Source organism: Eretmochelys imbricata, chromosome 8 (assembly GCF_965152235.1).
Source record: "Eretmochelys imbricata isolate rEreImb1 chromosome 8, rEreImb1.hap1, whole genome shotgun sequence".
NCBI classification, from domain to species: Eukaryota; Metazoa; Chordata; order Testudines; family Cheloniidae; genus Eretmochelys; species Eretmochelys imbricata.
Genome location: NC_135579.1, coordinates 47,242,634 through 47,259,137, shown reverse-complemented (window position 1 = coordinate 47,259,137; position 16,504 = coordinate 47,242,634). Strand labels below are relative to the sequence as shown.

The 16,504-nt window shown below is 44.0% G+C and overlaps 1 protein-coding gene across 2 annotated transcripts; it reads right to left on the bottom strand.

The window, feature by feature from the left end:
• Positions 1 to 3,432: 3,432 nt before the first annotated feature.
• SELE (selectin E) lies at positions 3,433 to 16,165 on the bottom strand. 2 transcript variants are annotated; one of them, XM_077824582.1, is made up of 18 exons: positions 16,038 to 16,165; positions 15,199 to 15,278; positions 14,273 to 14,659; positions 13,689 to 13,796; positions 13,368 to 13,553; positions 12,781 to 12,966; positions 12,486 to 12,671; positions 11,563 to 11,748; positions 11,268 to 11,453; positions 10,171 to 10,356; positions 9,876 to 10,061; positions 8,953 to 9,138; positions 8,658 to 8,843; positions 8,033 to 8,218; positions 6,930 to 7,049; positions 5,570 to 5,591; positions 5,387 to 5,459; positions 3,433 to 4,996 (listed from the first exon to the last, which is right to left on the bottom strand). In XM_077824582.1, exons 2-17 carry the CDS (start codon positions 15,233 to 15,235, stop codon positions 5,402 to 5,404), a joined length of 2,592 nt encoding a protein of 863 aa, XP_077680708.1. In that variant the 5' UTR covers positions 15,236 to 15,278; positions 16,038 to 16,165; the 3' UTR covers positions 3,433 to 4,996; positions 5,387 to 5,401. The 2 variants fall into 2 exon arrangements, with proteins under 2 accessions (XP_077680708.1, XP_077680709.1); XM_077824583.1 differs by lacking the exons at positions 12,486 to 12,671; positions 12,781 to 12,966.
• Between the last annotated feature and the right edge of the window lie 339 nt (positions 16,166 to 16,504).

Genomic DNA, 16,504 nt, shown 5'->3' with positions numbered 1-16,504 from the left:
ACGCGCTGCCCACTCCGCTTCTCTGCCCCCCCCAGGCTTCCCGAGAATCAGTTGTTCACGCGGGAAGCCGGGGCGGGCTGAGACGCAGGCCGCAGCTTCCCGCTCAGGCCCAGGGAGGCGGAGGTGAGCTGGGGCGGGGGGGCACGAGGAGGGCAGCCCGCGCTGCAGCAGGTAACCCGGGTGGGGGGTGCAGGGGAACCGCTCCCCGCCCCAGCTCACCTCCGTCACCCTCGGCCTGAGCGGGAAGCCGCTGCCTGCTTCTCAGCCCTCCCAGGCTTCCCGCGCGAACAGCTGATTAGCGGGAAGCTGGGGAGGGGGGCGGAGAAACAGAGCGGGGCGGCACGTTCAGGGGAGGAGGTTGAGGCGGAGTGGAGGTGAGCTGGGGCCGGGCACGTGGCGGGGAACTGCCGGTGGGTGCTCTGCACCCACCAAATTCTCCCCGTGGGGGCTCCAGCCCCGGAGCACCCAGGGAGTCCGCCTGAGGCACCACTTTTGATGTGATCAGCTGCTCCCCCCCAGCTACGCTCCCCCGCCCCTAGGAGCCAGAGGGACCTGCTGGATGCTTCCTGGGAGCCGCCCCAGCTAGCACCTCCAGGACTCCCCACCTCACCCCCCGGCAGGTCCCTTTGGCTCTTAGGGATGGGGTGGGCACCCACTACAGCGGCCCACGAGACCCTCCTGCCAGTTCTGGGGCCAGGGCAAGGGTCCTGGGGGCTGGGGGGGGGGCGTCAAGGAACGCAGGGGGTTTGATGGGGCAGGAGTCCCGGGGGGAGGGGGTGGGCAACGACCCCCTCGTGAGGTGAGGAGGGAACCCGTTGTTAAGATTTTGGCAGCCCGTCACTGGATATACACTAGATGGCCCAAGCTAACCAGGCAGCTCACTTGCAGTAGAGCGCAGGGACGGTCCCAAACGACAGGGCTGCATGCAGACTTGATCCATGTGGCGCTTGCAGGCCTGGCAGCAGAAGCTGTGCTGCAGTGGTGGGGATTGGAGAACGCTCAGGAAATGAGAGGCCACAGTCAAAGCGGGAGGTGGAGCAAGAGAGTTGCGGGGGGAGGGGGGTACAAGGCTGCCATTATGTCAGACGTTTCTCCACTGACCCTTTTGGGTGCTCACGAGGCAGCCACCCCTAGCTATCCCTCACCCTGACCCCGCGTATCACAACACAAGATCCCTCTCATACAACATCCTGTTTTTAACACCTTTGTATAACAGGGGGCCCTCACCACCCAGCGCCCCCTCATGCCAGGCTGTAGCATTGCAGGGCTTCTTCCACTCCTGCATCCGCACTGTCTGCCGCTATGAGTCTGCAGGGGTCTGCAGCATCCAGAGCCCAGCCCTCCGGCCCCATCACCCTTCAGTTCAGACCCTGGCTGGGAGTAATAGAAAAGTCCAAACAGGGGAAAAAACTTGAAGTTTACTGGCCTTTCTATGAGGTCTGTCCCCATCAGGGACTCATCAGTCTTTTATTGCAGAGGCTTGTGTTCCCCTCTGTGGCCAGCCCAAGGACCCTTTATTAGGCAGCTAAGCACAGCTCCTTATAATACCTCACCTTGTCCGTGGGCTGATGCTCCTACTTGTCCCTGATCATCAGCATCTCTCAAAGGGCTGTTGCCTCCTTTACTCCCATGCTGGAATGCCATTTCCTTGTGCATCGTCTTCCTACTGAGGAGCTTCCTCCAGGATGCTGACAGTCTCCTCACACCAGAGTCCTTTCTCCCATTTTGGTATGGGCCTGGCTTTATAGAGCCACCCTCCACATCTGGGTGTGACACCCTCCCACCCCTAGCCCCCCAGGTGTGACCTGGTGGGCTAATTGGCCTAACACATCCATTAACCCTTTGTTTGCCAGTGTTAGGCACACACCCCATCACACCTTGAATTAACTGTAGACTGTTATCGTGTCCCTCTTTAGCACCGCTTAGCCAAGCTCTACATTTTAAGCTTTCCTCATAAAACGATCCTTCCCGCCTCCCAATCAGTTTTGTTCTGTTCTCTGAATACCTGCCAGTATCCTTCTGGTAATGTGGTGCCCGGAAATCAATGCAGCATACCAGGTGCAGTCCCGGGCCAGCCATAGGCAGAGACACAGTCACACTAGAACCATGGAGGGAAACTATATCCTGAGTACAGCCTTGAGGAGTCAACATGACGTTAAACACACAGTATAAACTAAGTCATGTTTAACCTCATGTCAGTTGTCTGTAGTTACCCCTACGGTCAACCATGACTAGCTGACACAATGTTAAACATGACACTACATGTCTATACTTAAGGCTAGGTCATGTTCCACACTGTATTCATTACGACAAATCCTCAAGGTCACGTTGTAATGTATGATTTCCCAGTGTAGACAGGCTTTAATTAGAAGACTGGCCATGTCATATAAACACAGCGAAGAACTCTTACTTCCCTGCTAGACAACATGATGCCGTCGTGTATGCAGCCCAAAACTCCATTCAGCATTACTGGAACCATATGTTTCATTTGTTGGCACCATTTCAAATCCATTTCTATGTGCAAGAGCTATGAAAAATAACTCGCCATGGAAATGGATGCTTGCTGGTTCTCATCAAAAAGTAAGCGGTGAACTGTCGAGTTTGTGATGGCAGGACTGTCAGCCTGCATGAGACTGTGTACAAATGAGCCAGAACATCTGTGGATTTTGTGGGAGGTCAGGGAACGCTCTGTGTGTGTGTGTGTGTGTTTGAGAGAGAGAGAGAGAGAGAGCGAGAGAGCGAGATGTTGACTGTGATTATTTATGCAACTCTACATTGACAATAAATGAGCAGTTTTACCCCAGTGATGTGGCTAGACTCCATAACTTGGCATTGTGTTTCCTTATTGCTTAGCACAAGTAGACCTCCTCTAGTGTGATTGCGTAGACTGCCAAGACAGCACTCATACTCACCAGCCTTTCCAGCCCCATATTTTCCTTGTACATGGTTAAAAATCCAGCAGAGTGGGATGCTAGACACACATGTGGTGTACGGGTCTATTCTGGATTCTGGTACTCAGCTGATATATACCTATGTCACCTGATTACTTCTCCATCTGTTCTCATCTCCCGCCTGCTGCATAGTCAACAGAATGTTTCTCTTTCTTCCAGTGCTCATTGCTGCTGCAGGCACCTCTCTTATGTACCATGTACCCGAGCCGTTCTCTTTGCAATTCAGCACCTTGGATACTTTTCTGGGCTGTTTATACCATAGTGCTTTGGTGGCCATGCAGTGGCTGGCATTGAGCGCCATCTTCTGGCTACTCTCTGACCTCAGACATTTTATGAATATAAAGAATGAAAACAAACAATGTAAGCAAACCAACTTCCTACAGCCCCAAGCCCTTTTACCTGTGACACTCTTTTTTTTAAATGGAGCTTTTTACTGACACAGCATCCTCATATCTTATACAAAAAAGACTAATAATACACATTTCCAGAATGTAAGCAGCAATCTCAAACCATTTTATTAATCAGTCACATAGAGCACAGCACATATTAGATTAAAATCAGCCACAACTGTGTAATCATAAATACATTAAATACATAACTTAGTCAAAACCATACTGATAATATAAAACCTAAGCAGATTATATTCATTATATATAAAGATCTTCTTAAGCTGCCAGTTTATATTTAAATAATATACTGACATGAAAACCATAAAAGGGTACCTCTGATTGACTGAGCTGTGACAATTTATATCAGGTGAAGCTCTGCCCCCAAATATTCAGTCCCACAGAACTGCTTCTTACAAAAACATCAGCCACTAAAATATGACCTCAGGTCTTTCCATTGGACTATTGTGTATGCAGTGTTACCAAACGCAATATTCATGAAGGTGTCAAAAAGAACAGCTTGTAAGTTATAAAGGGCCTTTTCCTGAATCGTTGAAATTAACGGGAGTTTTGCCATCAATGTTAATGAGACCAGGATCAGACCCCAAAGGTCTGTACATTGTTTATTTATATACAAGGTATTTGACTTCTATCTAGTATTATGTTATGTTCTTATGTTCAGACACACATGAATGCACATACAGACCTTTAATCATGTCTGTCCCTAAATGACAGATAAGTTTAAAGGAATAAGTACACAGAAGGTCTGTAGTCACTACCTTTTGAGTTATACAACAGGCTATTTTATCTGAACAGAGTAGATGTCACATACTTTTTGCAGAACATATATGATCCTGAACTCTAGGGCTGATATCCTACAGCAGTTCTATGATTTACGAACAGTACAGAATTATATGCAGAAGAAAGTACACAAGAAACTAAATATATATTTATATAGATTACAATACTTAATCCCATGGGGATGAAATTGTTTCAGGTCTACCTGCTGCATTGACGAACCAGAGTGCCTGGCATAATTACTAACTCTGATAGTGCTCCCATTAGCAGTGGTTTAAAGTTACAATATAAAAACTCGCTAGGAATTGCAGCAAAACACCCTGACCATAGTGTTACAGGCAGATTTATTAACTGTGACATATTGTTACAGTACATTTACTTCAACAATTACCAGTGAACCAAATCAATGGTTTGTAAGGCAATTCCATAAATATTTCCCATTCTAACTATTTTGCTTTAAAAAATGTAACCTATGTGTTTCCATGGGAGAGAACTCCAACTGTGTATATTCCAAAGTGTTCACTCCACCCTGGTACCTACAGACTGACCCCAGAGGAGTCCAGCCTCTCCCACAGACAGCAGCTTATTTTGTCCCCATCCAGAGAATGAACAGAGATCTCCCAATCACTGTAGCTGTACGCTGACTGGACCCATGTAGTCTCTTGGTAAACGGCTAGGGTTTTACCCATAGCTTGCTTGTCTTCAGTGGCAGAACCAGATGACTGAGCCTGGTATCTAGTAGCAAGATCCGAGGCTAATCATCTTGTCAGCAAGATGTATCAACACCTGGCCACTTGTTGAGGACTGCATAGCTCCATTTCCTGAGAGGCTCTGAGGCATCAGTGAAGATAGCTTCAATTCCTGCAGAGATAACAGATTTCCTTTTTAAAACAGGAAGATACAGGCACAGATTTGTATTCCCTTATTCCAAAGCTGTTTTGCATCTGGCGAATAGCCACAATGTAAAGGAGTTTCTACTATTTCCTACGGCTGGGCACAGACCCTAACACAATAATCCTTTAGTCATAGGAATGGCCATCGCTGAATTGATTAATCTGTCAATCTCTCGGTACTTTTATGGCCTCATCACCACAGCATGTATGCTAAATGTCCCATGGTAAGTAAGGGGTTAATCTCATTGCTGGAAATACACAGCAGTTAAAGGTCATTCTAAAGATCAGTGCGTTCTATGTTTGTTTGTGTTTTAAAAAGGAAACTAAATTATGAGTGTAAACATCTCACGTATCTTACCGGAGTCACTTGGCATTAGATTAGATGACCAGTGCTTTGGAAGGTATGTTCTGAATTGAGACTCTGGCAGCTGCTGTAAGATATAGAGGAGGGGGATTTATATACAACTGTTCTGTACATCAGTGTGATGTTAGCAAAGAATGATTGCAATGCTTCTCATGTGGATTTTTAAATACAACGTACCTGGCAGGAGTAAATTTCTTTGCTGCAAGAGAAAAAAATAATATCATTAGCATTCTGGAGATGACCATCCCCATCTTGCATGCTATTTATTCCATTGTTTTGTTGGAGAATTACCCCACTGATTTAACAACAGAAATATGTTATAGACTGAGCCGAGCTACCACCACCTCTTCTCCATAACCCTTCTGACTTGTAATGGCCTTAGGCCTGGAAGCTGTTCCCCAAATTGCTATAGCCCGTGAGCAGAGCAACTTGTTACACCTAGGCCTCTAGGACCAGCCCCTCTGCTCACGGGCTATGAGAAATCTCCCTGTGAGAATTTCTCCCTGTGAGAAATCAGTACTTACTAGTAGAACTGAACAGGTATCTCAATGAACGCTCCACATATATTTACCTAACTAACACAGTGTATTATTCTCTTAGGGTGCCTTAGTATCTCTCTTGTGTTCATGTTCCATTCATAGTCTAACAAACACGTTGATTGTCAGGAAAATTAACAGAAATAATGAGTCTTAAGTGAATATTAGGGAATATTCCTGGGAAGCAAATTCTCATCTTGTAAATGTAAGTCGTTTCATTGGAAACCTCATTTTATTTCAGGAAAATGAAAGATACCATGTGACTGATTTGTACAATGAAAACTAATTAGCATTGCTCATGTTTTGAATATCAAATGCTTGTAACAAACTGTTTGTGAGCAAACTGCAGAGCAGGAAAGTATTCAGCAAATAATTTTTAAAGTACAGATCAATCAAAAATGGCATAAACTGCTTTTGCACTACTTGTGAGAAGAAAGAGAGTCTCCATTTGACAAATAAATGATTCGCTCTGAATTATTTGTTTAGCTCTGCAGTCATTATTGTTTCTATAGATGTCTGTTTCTATAACAGTCATTATTCATATCTCTAGAAACAAGGTGGTCCAATAAAAGACATTATTTCACCCACCTTGTCTCTCTAATATATTGGGACCAGCACGGCTACAACAACACTGCAAATGCCCTATCTGGCATACTGAGCAATAGCGGTTGGAGGCACCAGGGTTATTTCTGGTTGATGTCCTCCTGGCTGATCCCTGGTCAGTTCTCCTGCCAATAACGTCTAATGATTAAAACTGGTTGAAAAACGTATTTTATTTTCTGCAACAGTGTTCAAGGAACATGAAAATTCTTCATTTTTGTTGAATTTGGGGAGATTTTTGTCAAAAACCTGAAAATGGAATATTTCGAGGGAAATTTGAAAAATTTCAACAAAAATGGGGATTTTCTCACTGAAGTTTCCACTTTTTTTCTTTCTGAAAAATTTCCAACCAGTTCTACAGAGGGTGCAAATAAAGAGATGAACCTGGGACAGTATCTCACCTTTCCTTCGAAGGCGCTTTACAAGCCAAATGAGGAATGATGCTGTCGACAAGAGCGAGGCTCCGGTGGCTGCTATTCCAACAGAGACGTAACTGAGCAGTTCTTCAGGCACTTGGGGAGCTAGGAGGGCAAAGAAGATCCTATGAGATCAGGAGGAATGCACAGTCTCTGAAGTGCTTTCTGCTTGTTTCATTTCCATTCAGTCCTATTGCAAGCAGGAGGACAGCTGCTTATTTCCTTTGGTTTCTCACACTGAGTGGTGGCACCTGCTTGTATGCTTGACTGGGCAGGGAAAGCCTCTGCATATGCCAAACAATGCCAGAAAGCTTTATGCTGAAAATAGTCCCATCTAACTGGTAGCAGGTTAGTGAGGATGGAATTCTGCAGGGTCCCTCGTTACTTTGAAAGGATCTTTTGGGTCAGATTTTGATATCTTTACTCCCACTGAGTAATGTCTGACTCCTTGAGCAGTCCCACTGAAATCAATGAATTTACTCAAGGAGTAACGTACGACACAATGTGAGGAAAGGTATCTTAGGGACGATAGGTGGAATTTTTGAAAATGCTCAGTGTGGCCCATTGTTGCTCCTATTGCAATCAGTGATACAACTCCCATTGACTTGAATAAGAGCAGAGTAAAACCAAGGTGGAACATTTTTTTTTTAAATCCCACTCATAATTTACAACCACTTATAGAAGTGAGCTATTTGGTTCTAGCCTGAAAATATGTCAGTTATGAGGTATTTAGAGCTGGCAAAAAAAATTCTGTCTAAATGCTTTTTTTTTTTTTTAATTGGGTTTTTGTCTCAATGAAAAGTTTCACAGAAATTGTCTGCTTTCCTTGAAAATTTTCAGTTTTTCACTGGAAAGCCAAAAACTCAGAAACATTTTCAGCTGAAAACCAAAAAATGTCAATTTCTGAGTTTTTGGGGTTTTTAACAAAAAGTCAAATATTTTCAGTGGGAAAAAATATATCTGACCAGAGCTAGAAATGACAAAAGTGTTTCTTGTTGCATCCCATCCTTCCCTACATCCTTGTCTAATAACAAGGCCAGGCCTCTTCAGCATCGCTAGTCACAAGTAAAAACACACATACAAAATACCTTCGCATGTTGGCTGACTTGCAGTCCAGTTCCCTCCAGCGCTGCACTGAAGTACTTTAGAACCGTTAAGCAACCATCCCCCTGTACAGTTAAACTCGCAAACTGTGCTGTATGCAAAATCCCCAAAAGGGTGAGAACAATTCATGGAGCCCTTCTCAGAGGGTATCAGGGTTTCACACTGTGCAACTGAAATACAAAAACACATACAAACGGTTAACGAAGACTCTAAGAAATGTCCAAAACTGGGTCCCACTATTGGTGCTAGTAAATGTGCACCATATTTCACCATCTGCATTTTGTTTCTGGGATAAATGTCCTTGCAGTGAGTTTTTCCTAAAATATATTAGACTTCAGCAAAGTAAAGGGCTGGTACTACTACTGTATCAAGCTAACTGGTTTTTTCAAATGTTCTGCACTTTAAGACTTCAGTAGCAATCACTTTAGATCAGATCCTCAGCTCATGCAAACTGGTGTAGCTCCGTTGATTTCAATGGAGCTAGGTCAATCTGCACCAGCTCATGAGTTGGCCTTACTCTTGAATACACAGGGTTTGAGCTGTCATGCTTGTAACAGATACCTAGGCTCCTGAGCCTGACTTGATTATTTCAAAAGCACAAAGATTTACCTTCACACTTTGGGAAGGGCTCTGACCATTCTCCCTGAGCTGTGCACTGAATCGTGGGTGATCCACTTAATCTGTAGCCCTCCTCACAACGGAACTCACAGGCCGAGTTGTGGGTGAATTCTGGATGACCGCCGGTACATTCCACAAAGCCATTTTCAGGCCCGTTCACTGCTTCACATGTCACAGCTGAGACACACAGAGAGAACATCAGCGGTTAGTTTGGATGCCACAGTAGCACTCTACACAAACAGTGAGAGCCCTGTGTACTGGGAAGGGCAATCATAAAGAAAGGTACCTTCGCATTCCGGCTGCTGTCCATCCCACTCTCCGGAAACACCACACTGCAGCCTGTCTGATCCCTTCAACACAAACCCTTCTTCACAGGCAAACTCACAGGTTGAATTCCACAGAAAGTTCCCAGAAGCAGGAGAGCACGTCAGGGAGCCATGAGCTGGAGCCTTTAAGCCATCACACTGCACAACTGCAAATCACATGGAATAGCATGGAGCTTAGTTTGGAGCAAAGTAAGAGAAAAACTTTTCTTCTGCAGGGTAACAGAATATACATTGATGGGAGCTGGGCGTTAGAGAGCAAAGTTATCTCCCTGCAGTCTAAGAAAGTGACTAGGAGCGCTGGGATCCGTGAGTCTCAGGGGACTGGACATGGGATTTCGGGATGTCTCAGTATTTCCCAGCATGTAACTCAAATACAAATATATTCTTGTAAGACGTATAAAAAAGCTCTAGGAAAGGTTCTAAATTATGCTCCATTACTGGTACTGACAGATGTGCATCAGACCCCTCTCCAAATCAATCTGCATTTCAGATCTGAGGCAAATGATCTGTCAGAGATCTTTCTCTGAAGCACTTTAGAGTTCAGGCCTTTCTGAAAAAAGGTGCTGCGTGAATTTCAAGAGCTGATATTATCACTGTATCTAGCTGATTGGATTTGCAGAGCTTCTGCACTCGAAGCACTTGATAGGAATTGATTAATCTTAAATGCACAACATTCGCGGTATACAATCATGCTTCTTGGGGGTCTGCTGCTCACAAGCATTACTTCTCCTGTCTGCACCTCATTTTCCACATCTCTAAAATGGGGACAATGACACTGACTTCTTTTGGAAAGTGCTTTCAGATCCACTGATGAGAAGTGCTGTTTAAGAGCTAGGTATTGTGTTATTATTAATGGATTATTTCAAAAAGGACAGAGACCTACCTTCACACTTTGGGAAGGGTTCTGACCATTCTCCCTGAGCTGTGCACTGAATCGTGGGCGATCCACTTAATCTGTAGCCCTCCTCACAATGGAACTCACAGGCCGAGTTGTGGGTGAATTCTGGATGACCGTCGGTACATTCCACAAAGCCATTTTCAGGTCCATTCACTGTTTCACAGGTCACAGCTGAGACACACAGAGAGCACATCAGCGGTTAGTTTGGATGCCACAGGAGCACTCTACACAAACAGTGAGAGCCCTGTGTACTGGGAAGGGCAATCATAAAGAAAGGTACCTTCGCATTCCGGCTGCTGTCCATCCCACTCTCCAGAAGCACCGCACTGCAGCCTGTCTGATCCCTTCAACACAAACCCTTCTTCACAGGCAAACTCACAGGTTGAATTCCACAGAAAGTTCGCAGAGGCGGGAGAGCACGTCAGGGAGCCATGAGCTGGAGCCTTTAAGCCATCACACTGCACAACTGCAAATCACATGGAATAGCATGGAGCTTAGTTTGGAGCAAAGTAAGAGAAAAACTTTTCTTCTGCAGGGTAACAGAATATACATTGATGGGAGCTGGGCGTTAGAGAGCAAAGCTATCTCCCTGCAGTCTAAGAAAGTGACTAGGAGCGCTGGGATCCGTGAGTCTCAGGGGACTGGACATGGGATTTCGGGATGTCTCAGTATTTCCCAGCATGTAACTCAAATACAAATATATTCTTGTAAGACGTATAAAAAAGCTCTAGAAAAGGTTCTAAATTATGCTCCATTACTGGTACTGACAGATGTCCACCAGATTCCACTTTGGAGACTTCTGCATTTCTCTGGTGGGAGCAATGATCTTTCAGGGATTTTTCTCTGAAGCATTTTAGAGTTCAGCCTTTCTGAAAAAAGGTGCTGCGTGAATTTCAAGAGCTGATATTTTTCAGAGTAACAGCCGTGTTAGTCTGTATTCGCAAAAAGAAAAGGAGTACTTGTGGCACCTTAGAGACTAACCAATTTATTTGAGCATAAGCTTTCATGAGCTACAGCTCACTTCATCGGATGCATGCTGTGGAAAGTGTAGAAGTACTCCTTTTCTTTTTAAGAGCTGATATTATCACTGTATCTAGCTGACTGGATTTGCAGAGCTTCTGCACTCGAAGCACTTGATAGGAATTGATTAATCTTAAATGCACAACGTTTGCGGTATACAATCATGCTTCTTGGGGGTCTGCTGCTCACAAGCATTACTTCCCCTGTCTGCGCCTCATTTTCCACATCTCTAAAATGGGGACAATGACACTGACTTCTTTCGGAAAGTGCTTTCAGATCCACTGACGAGAAGTGCTGTTTAAGAGCTAGGTATTGTGTTATTATTAATGGATTATTTCAAAAAGGACAGAGACCTACCTTCACACTTTGGGAAGGGCTCTGACCATTCTCCCTGAGCTGTGCACTGAATCGTGGGTGATCCACTTAATCTGTAGCCTTCCTCACAACGGAACTCACAGGCCGAGTTGTGGGTGAATTCTGGATGACCGTCGGTACATTCCACAAAGCCATTTTCAGGTCCATTCACTGTTTCACAGGTCACAGCTGAGACACACAGAGAGCACATCAGCGGTTAGTTTGGATGCCATAGGAGCACTCTACACAAACAATGAGAGCCCTATGTACTGGGAAGGGCAATCATAAAGAAAGGTACCTTCGCATTCCGGCTGCAGTTCATCCCACTCTCCAGAAACACCACACTGCAGCCTGTCTGATCCCTTCAACACAAACCCTTCTTCACAGGCAAACTCACAGGTTGAATTCCACAGAAAGTTCCCAGAAGTGGGAGAGCACGTCAGGGAGCCATGAGCTGGAGCCTTTAAGCCATCACACTGCACAACTGCAAATCACATGGAATAGCATGGAGCTTAGCTTGGAGCAAAGTAAGAGAAAAACTTTTCTTCTGCAGGGTAACAGAATATACATTGATGGGAGCTGGGCGTTAGAGAGCAAAGCTATCTCCCTGCAGTCTAAGAAAGTGACTAGGAGCGCTGGGATCCGTGAGTCTCAGGGGACTGGACATGGGATTTCGGGATGTCTCAGTATTTCCCAGCATGTAACTCAAATACAAATATATTCTTGTAAGACGTATAAAAAAGCTCTAGGAAAGGTTCTAAATTATGCTCCATTACTGGTATTGACAGATGTGCATCAGACCCCTCTCCAAATCAGTCTGCATTTCAGATCTGAGGCAAATGATCTGTCAGAGATCTTTCTCTGAAGCACTTTAGAGTTCAGGCCTTTCTGAAAAAAGGTGCTGCGTGAATTTCAAGAGCTGATATTATCACTGTATCTAGCTGATTGGATTTGCAGAGCTTCTGCACTCGAAGCACTTGATGGGAATTGATTAATCTTAAATGCACAACATTCGCGGTATACAATCATGCTTCTTGGGGGTCTGCTGCTCACAAGCATTACTTCTCCTGTCTGCGCCTCATTTTCCACATCTCTAAAATGGGGACAATGACACTGACTTCTTTTGGAAAGTGCTTTCAGATCCACTGATGAGAAGTGCTGTTTAAGAGCTAGGTATTGTGTTATTATTAATGGATTATTTCAAAAAGGACAGAGACCTACCTTCACACTTTGGGAAGGGCTCTGACCATTCTCCCTGAGCTGTGCACTGAATCATGGGCGATCCACTTAATCTGTAGCCTTCCTCACAACGGAACTCACAGGCTGAGTTGTGGGTGAATTCTGGATGACCGTCGGTACATTCCACAAAGCCATTTTCAGGTCCATTCACTGTTTCACAGGTCACAGCTGAGACACACAGAGAGCACATCAGCGGTTAGTTTGGATGCCACAGGAGCACTCTACACAAACAGTGAGAGCCCTGTGTACTGGGAAGGGCAATCATAAAGAAAGGTACCTTCGCATTCCGGCTGCTGTCCATCCCACTCTCCAGAAGCACCGCACTGCAGCCTGTCTGATCCCTTCAACACAAACCCTTCTTCACAGGCAAACTCACAGGTTGAATTCCACAGAAAGTTCGCAGAGGCGGGAGAGCACGTCAGGGAGCCATGAGCTGGAGCCTTCAAGCCATCACACTGCACAACTGCAAATCACATGGAATAGCATGGAGCTTAGTTTGGAGCAAAGTAAGAGAAAAACTTTTCTTCTGCAGGGTAACAGAATATACATTGATGGGAGCTGGGCTTTAGAGAGCGAAGCTATCTCCCTACAGGTTAAGAAAGTGACCAGGGGCAGAGCAGTATAGAGCTATCTAGGGCAGGGTTAAGGCAATGCCCCTTCCTGAACTGTACTTCTTCTGGGACAAAGGGAGGCCTGTAGGCTCCAGATCTGTCAATTTGGAACCAAATTCACTTTAAGAATTTAATTTTAAAATAGTGGGCCAGAGCCTCCATTGCTATAAAGGGGCAAAGCTTCATTGAAGTCAACAGAGCCATAAGGATTTATGCCGGTTGAGATCTGGCCTACAGTTCCTTGAGAATTTACCTGTACATGCTGGAGTGGGTGAAGACCAGTTCCCGGAAGAGGTACACCACACTGGTTCAAACCCAGTTGATTCATAGCCTTCTGCACACTGAACCTCGCAGGATGACTTGTAGCTGTAGTTCTGTAGTGGATGGCTGCACTCCAGGGTCCCTTGATCGGGTTCTTTTAATTGGTCGCAAGTCACAACTACAAAGGGGTCACAAGGAGGCCTACAGTCAGTGCCACTTTCTCAACAGCAAATGAAATAAACTAGCTAGACGAACTGAAAACTAGCTGACGTGCACATCTCCCTGTTTGGAAGGCAGTAAGAATTAATCTTACCATACTGGCATTCAGGCCCATAGAATCCAGCATCACAGAGGCAGGTATGATTGTTAATGGTCTCCAGGCATTCACCACGTCCGCTGCAGGAAGACTGGTCACAGGAAGCTAGCAGGAAATTCAGCATGGTTATAAAACAAATCTATCCCCCTTTACTAGTTAATCTGTTAATCTGCAGCGCTTTACTTATCCAGGAGAAAACACACTCTGGATAATAAATACTTTGCAAAGTAAACAGAGGGTGAAGGTTATGCCATTTGAAATTACATTGATTTTGCATCACAGCATTTCAGAAACCAAGACAGTTGAACCTAGCCACTCACAAAAGTATTGCTGTGGCTGGAAACAGACTCAACTTATATCAAAAGTTAAATCACAAAAAGAACAATAGACTTTTACATGATATAATAAAGGCTCTAAGTTCTGCATGATTAGCTTGAAGCAAGCGAGTAGCCCTCAGTGGACTACTCACATGCTTAAAGTTAAACATAGTAACAATGTTTAATGCACATATATAGGTTAGTTAATAAACGTCCATTTTCTTATTATCATATAGGCTCTTTGGGATTGATTGAATTCTGTACCTGCGTAGCACAAGGCAACCTTCTCTTTGCTGCATCTTTCATCATTCCATTTGCCTGCATCCTTCGCTCTTTTGATGTAGATTTCAACACAGTCCTCGTCATTCTTTCTGTTGTTTGGTTCATCCTTAGCCCAGTTTTTAGCCTCTTCTGTCAACCGTTTTCTTGTTCCAACCCAGGTCCACTCATTGTCAATCTTCCTGATTCCAATCCAGTAATAACTTGGATTGAAGGGTAAAAATGCATTCAGATGGACAATTTCCTCCTTATTCTGAATGGCAACCATATTTGTATAGTGTTTCCTACACCATTTCTCCGCAAGCTTATAGGTCATATTTTTTTCTGAATAGTGGTATGTCCAGCAATTGCCTTCCTCAAGCACCATAAGTCCTAGAAAGACAAGATGCCAGTGTCAAAATGCTCTTCCAAGAGCTAACAGAAATAAGGCTTTTGAATTAGGGATCCCACCTACATGCTATGTTTTGGATATAACTTCTACAGCAACCTAGACCCTATTGCTTTTTTCTAAAGAAGAATATATCTAGATCTCAGTGGATATTGCATATGTGCAGGTATTTGAGCCTGTGTAGGTAGTGGCTGCATTTTCTTTATACAACGTTACAATAGTCTCCCAAACAGACATGTCAATATCAAATGTAGGGTCTCCAGCTTGTCAAGGATGTGTCCAGTCATTGCCCACACTGGGTGGGTATGCTGCAAAGCCCCACGTAGGGGCCCCTTTTGGCTTTGGCAGTTGAGAGAAGCAGCATGCCATCCCATCTAATGCTTTCTGTGCAAATCTGCCCTAAAGCCCTAAAGCTTAACCCAGCTACTGCACCCCCATTTACTTCAGAAGGAATCTGCGAGAAAACAGCAGTGCTGTTACTTCCAGTCTAACTTGTTTTCCACTCAGATACACACTCACTTACCGTAAGTGAGAACAGAGAGGAACCACAGGCCAACCATGTTTCTGGGGAACTTCTCTTCACTTTGCTCTTTGAAGAGATGGCTGCAAAAAACAAACATGCAGAATAATGGCACATGGTTTAAGCACTGATATTAACTTATTGCAATACAATAATGCAATACAATGTTATTGTCTATAGCATCTTTCCTATATGTTATTTCACAAATCACTTTATGGGGTTAAACAGCAAGACTCTCCACTGTGCTAGTGTATTGTCTAAAGCAGATCTTAATGGAGGGGCAGACTGGAAATTAAAGTAACTTGTACAGGACATTTGTGTAGTGTTACTTCAGATCTGACTGAATCTGACAGATCTTAGCTGAGATCACTGACAATGGTCTCAGCTAAGATATTGATAAACATTGATTTCAAGTAAGAAAAATGCTGCTTGATAACTTATTAGAGTTTGATTTAAGGATATTTATTTTGCATATTGTGACACAAGATATTGATAATTTGTGTTTTAACTGTTATAAAGCTTTAACTTTTTGAATCTCAATGTCCACTGTCATGAAATAATTATTGCCTGACTCACACAGACACACACACACCTCATAATTTCTGATGCCCCATAATTTCCCACAACTGTGAACATTTAAATTAATAAAAATTGGGGGGGGAAATGCTTAAAAGCCATAATTTTGCACAACTGTGAAAATTTAAATCAATAAAAAAATCTTTAAAATGCTTAAAAATAAACTAAACTTTTTATTCATCAAAATTATACAAAAATAAAAACTGAATTCTGCCAAGCATGTATATGAAATACAACAAACCTACTTGAAAGGCTATTATACTTACAGATTGTGGCTGTGATGCCTGGTGCTATGTAGCAGCCTGGTAAAGATGTGTCTTCAGCGGCTGTTTTCCTTTGCTAAGTCACTGCAGAGGTTCTTATGCTAAGACTCAGTGGAGAGCTCTCAGTCAGTGTGTACCCGCTGTCTTCAGCTTGAAGCCTTTTTATTCCATCAGCTCCTACTTCCTAGAAATTCCAGTGACGTGGCTCAGAGGATATTTCCTAATAAGAAAGTGAAAAATTCCCCAGGAAAAGGTATATCCCTGATGCCAAAACTCACAAATACACAGTCATATGCTTTCCTCTCCCAGACACACACCAACACCATGATGAGGGTTTACTGTATCCCGGCTCATAGATTTTAATTCAGATTAACGCACAATTCCAGGATATCAAGAGAAAATAAATATTCAGATTCAACTAGTCTTAGTCTTAGATCCAACAGAGAATATAGACTGTGCTGATCCCAGTC

Excerpts from the sequence above, each read along its gene's own strand:
- SELE (XM_077824582.1), bottom strand. The coding sequence starts at position 15,235 with ATGGTTGGCCTGTGGTTCCTCTCTGTTCTCACTTACG. Across the intron at positions 12,967-13,367 it reads ACCCACTCCAGCATGTACAG|TTGTGCAGTGTGATGGCTTG; the intron begins GTAAATTCTCAA and ends TGTGATTTGCAG. Across the intron at positions 11,749-12,485 it reads GCCCTTCCCAAAGTGTGAAG|TTGTGCAGTGTGATGGCTTA; the intron begins GTAGGTCTCTGT and ends TGTGATTTGCAG.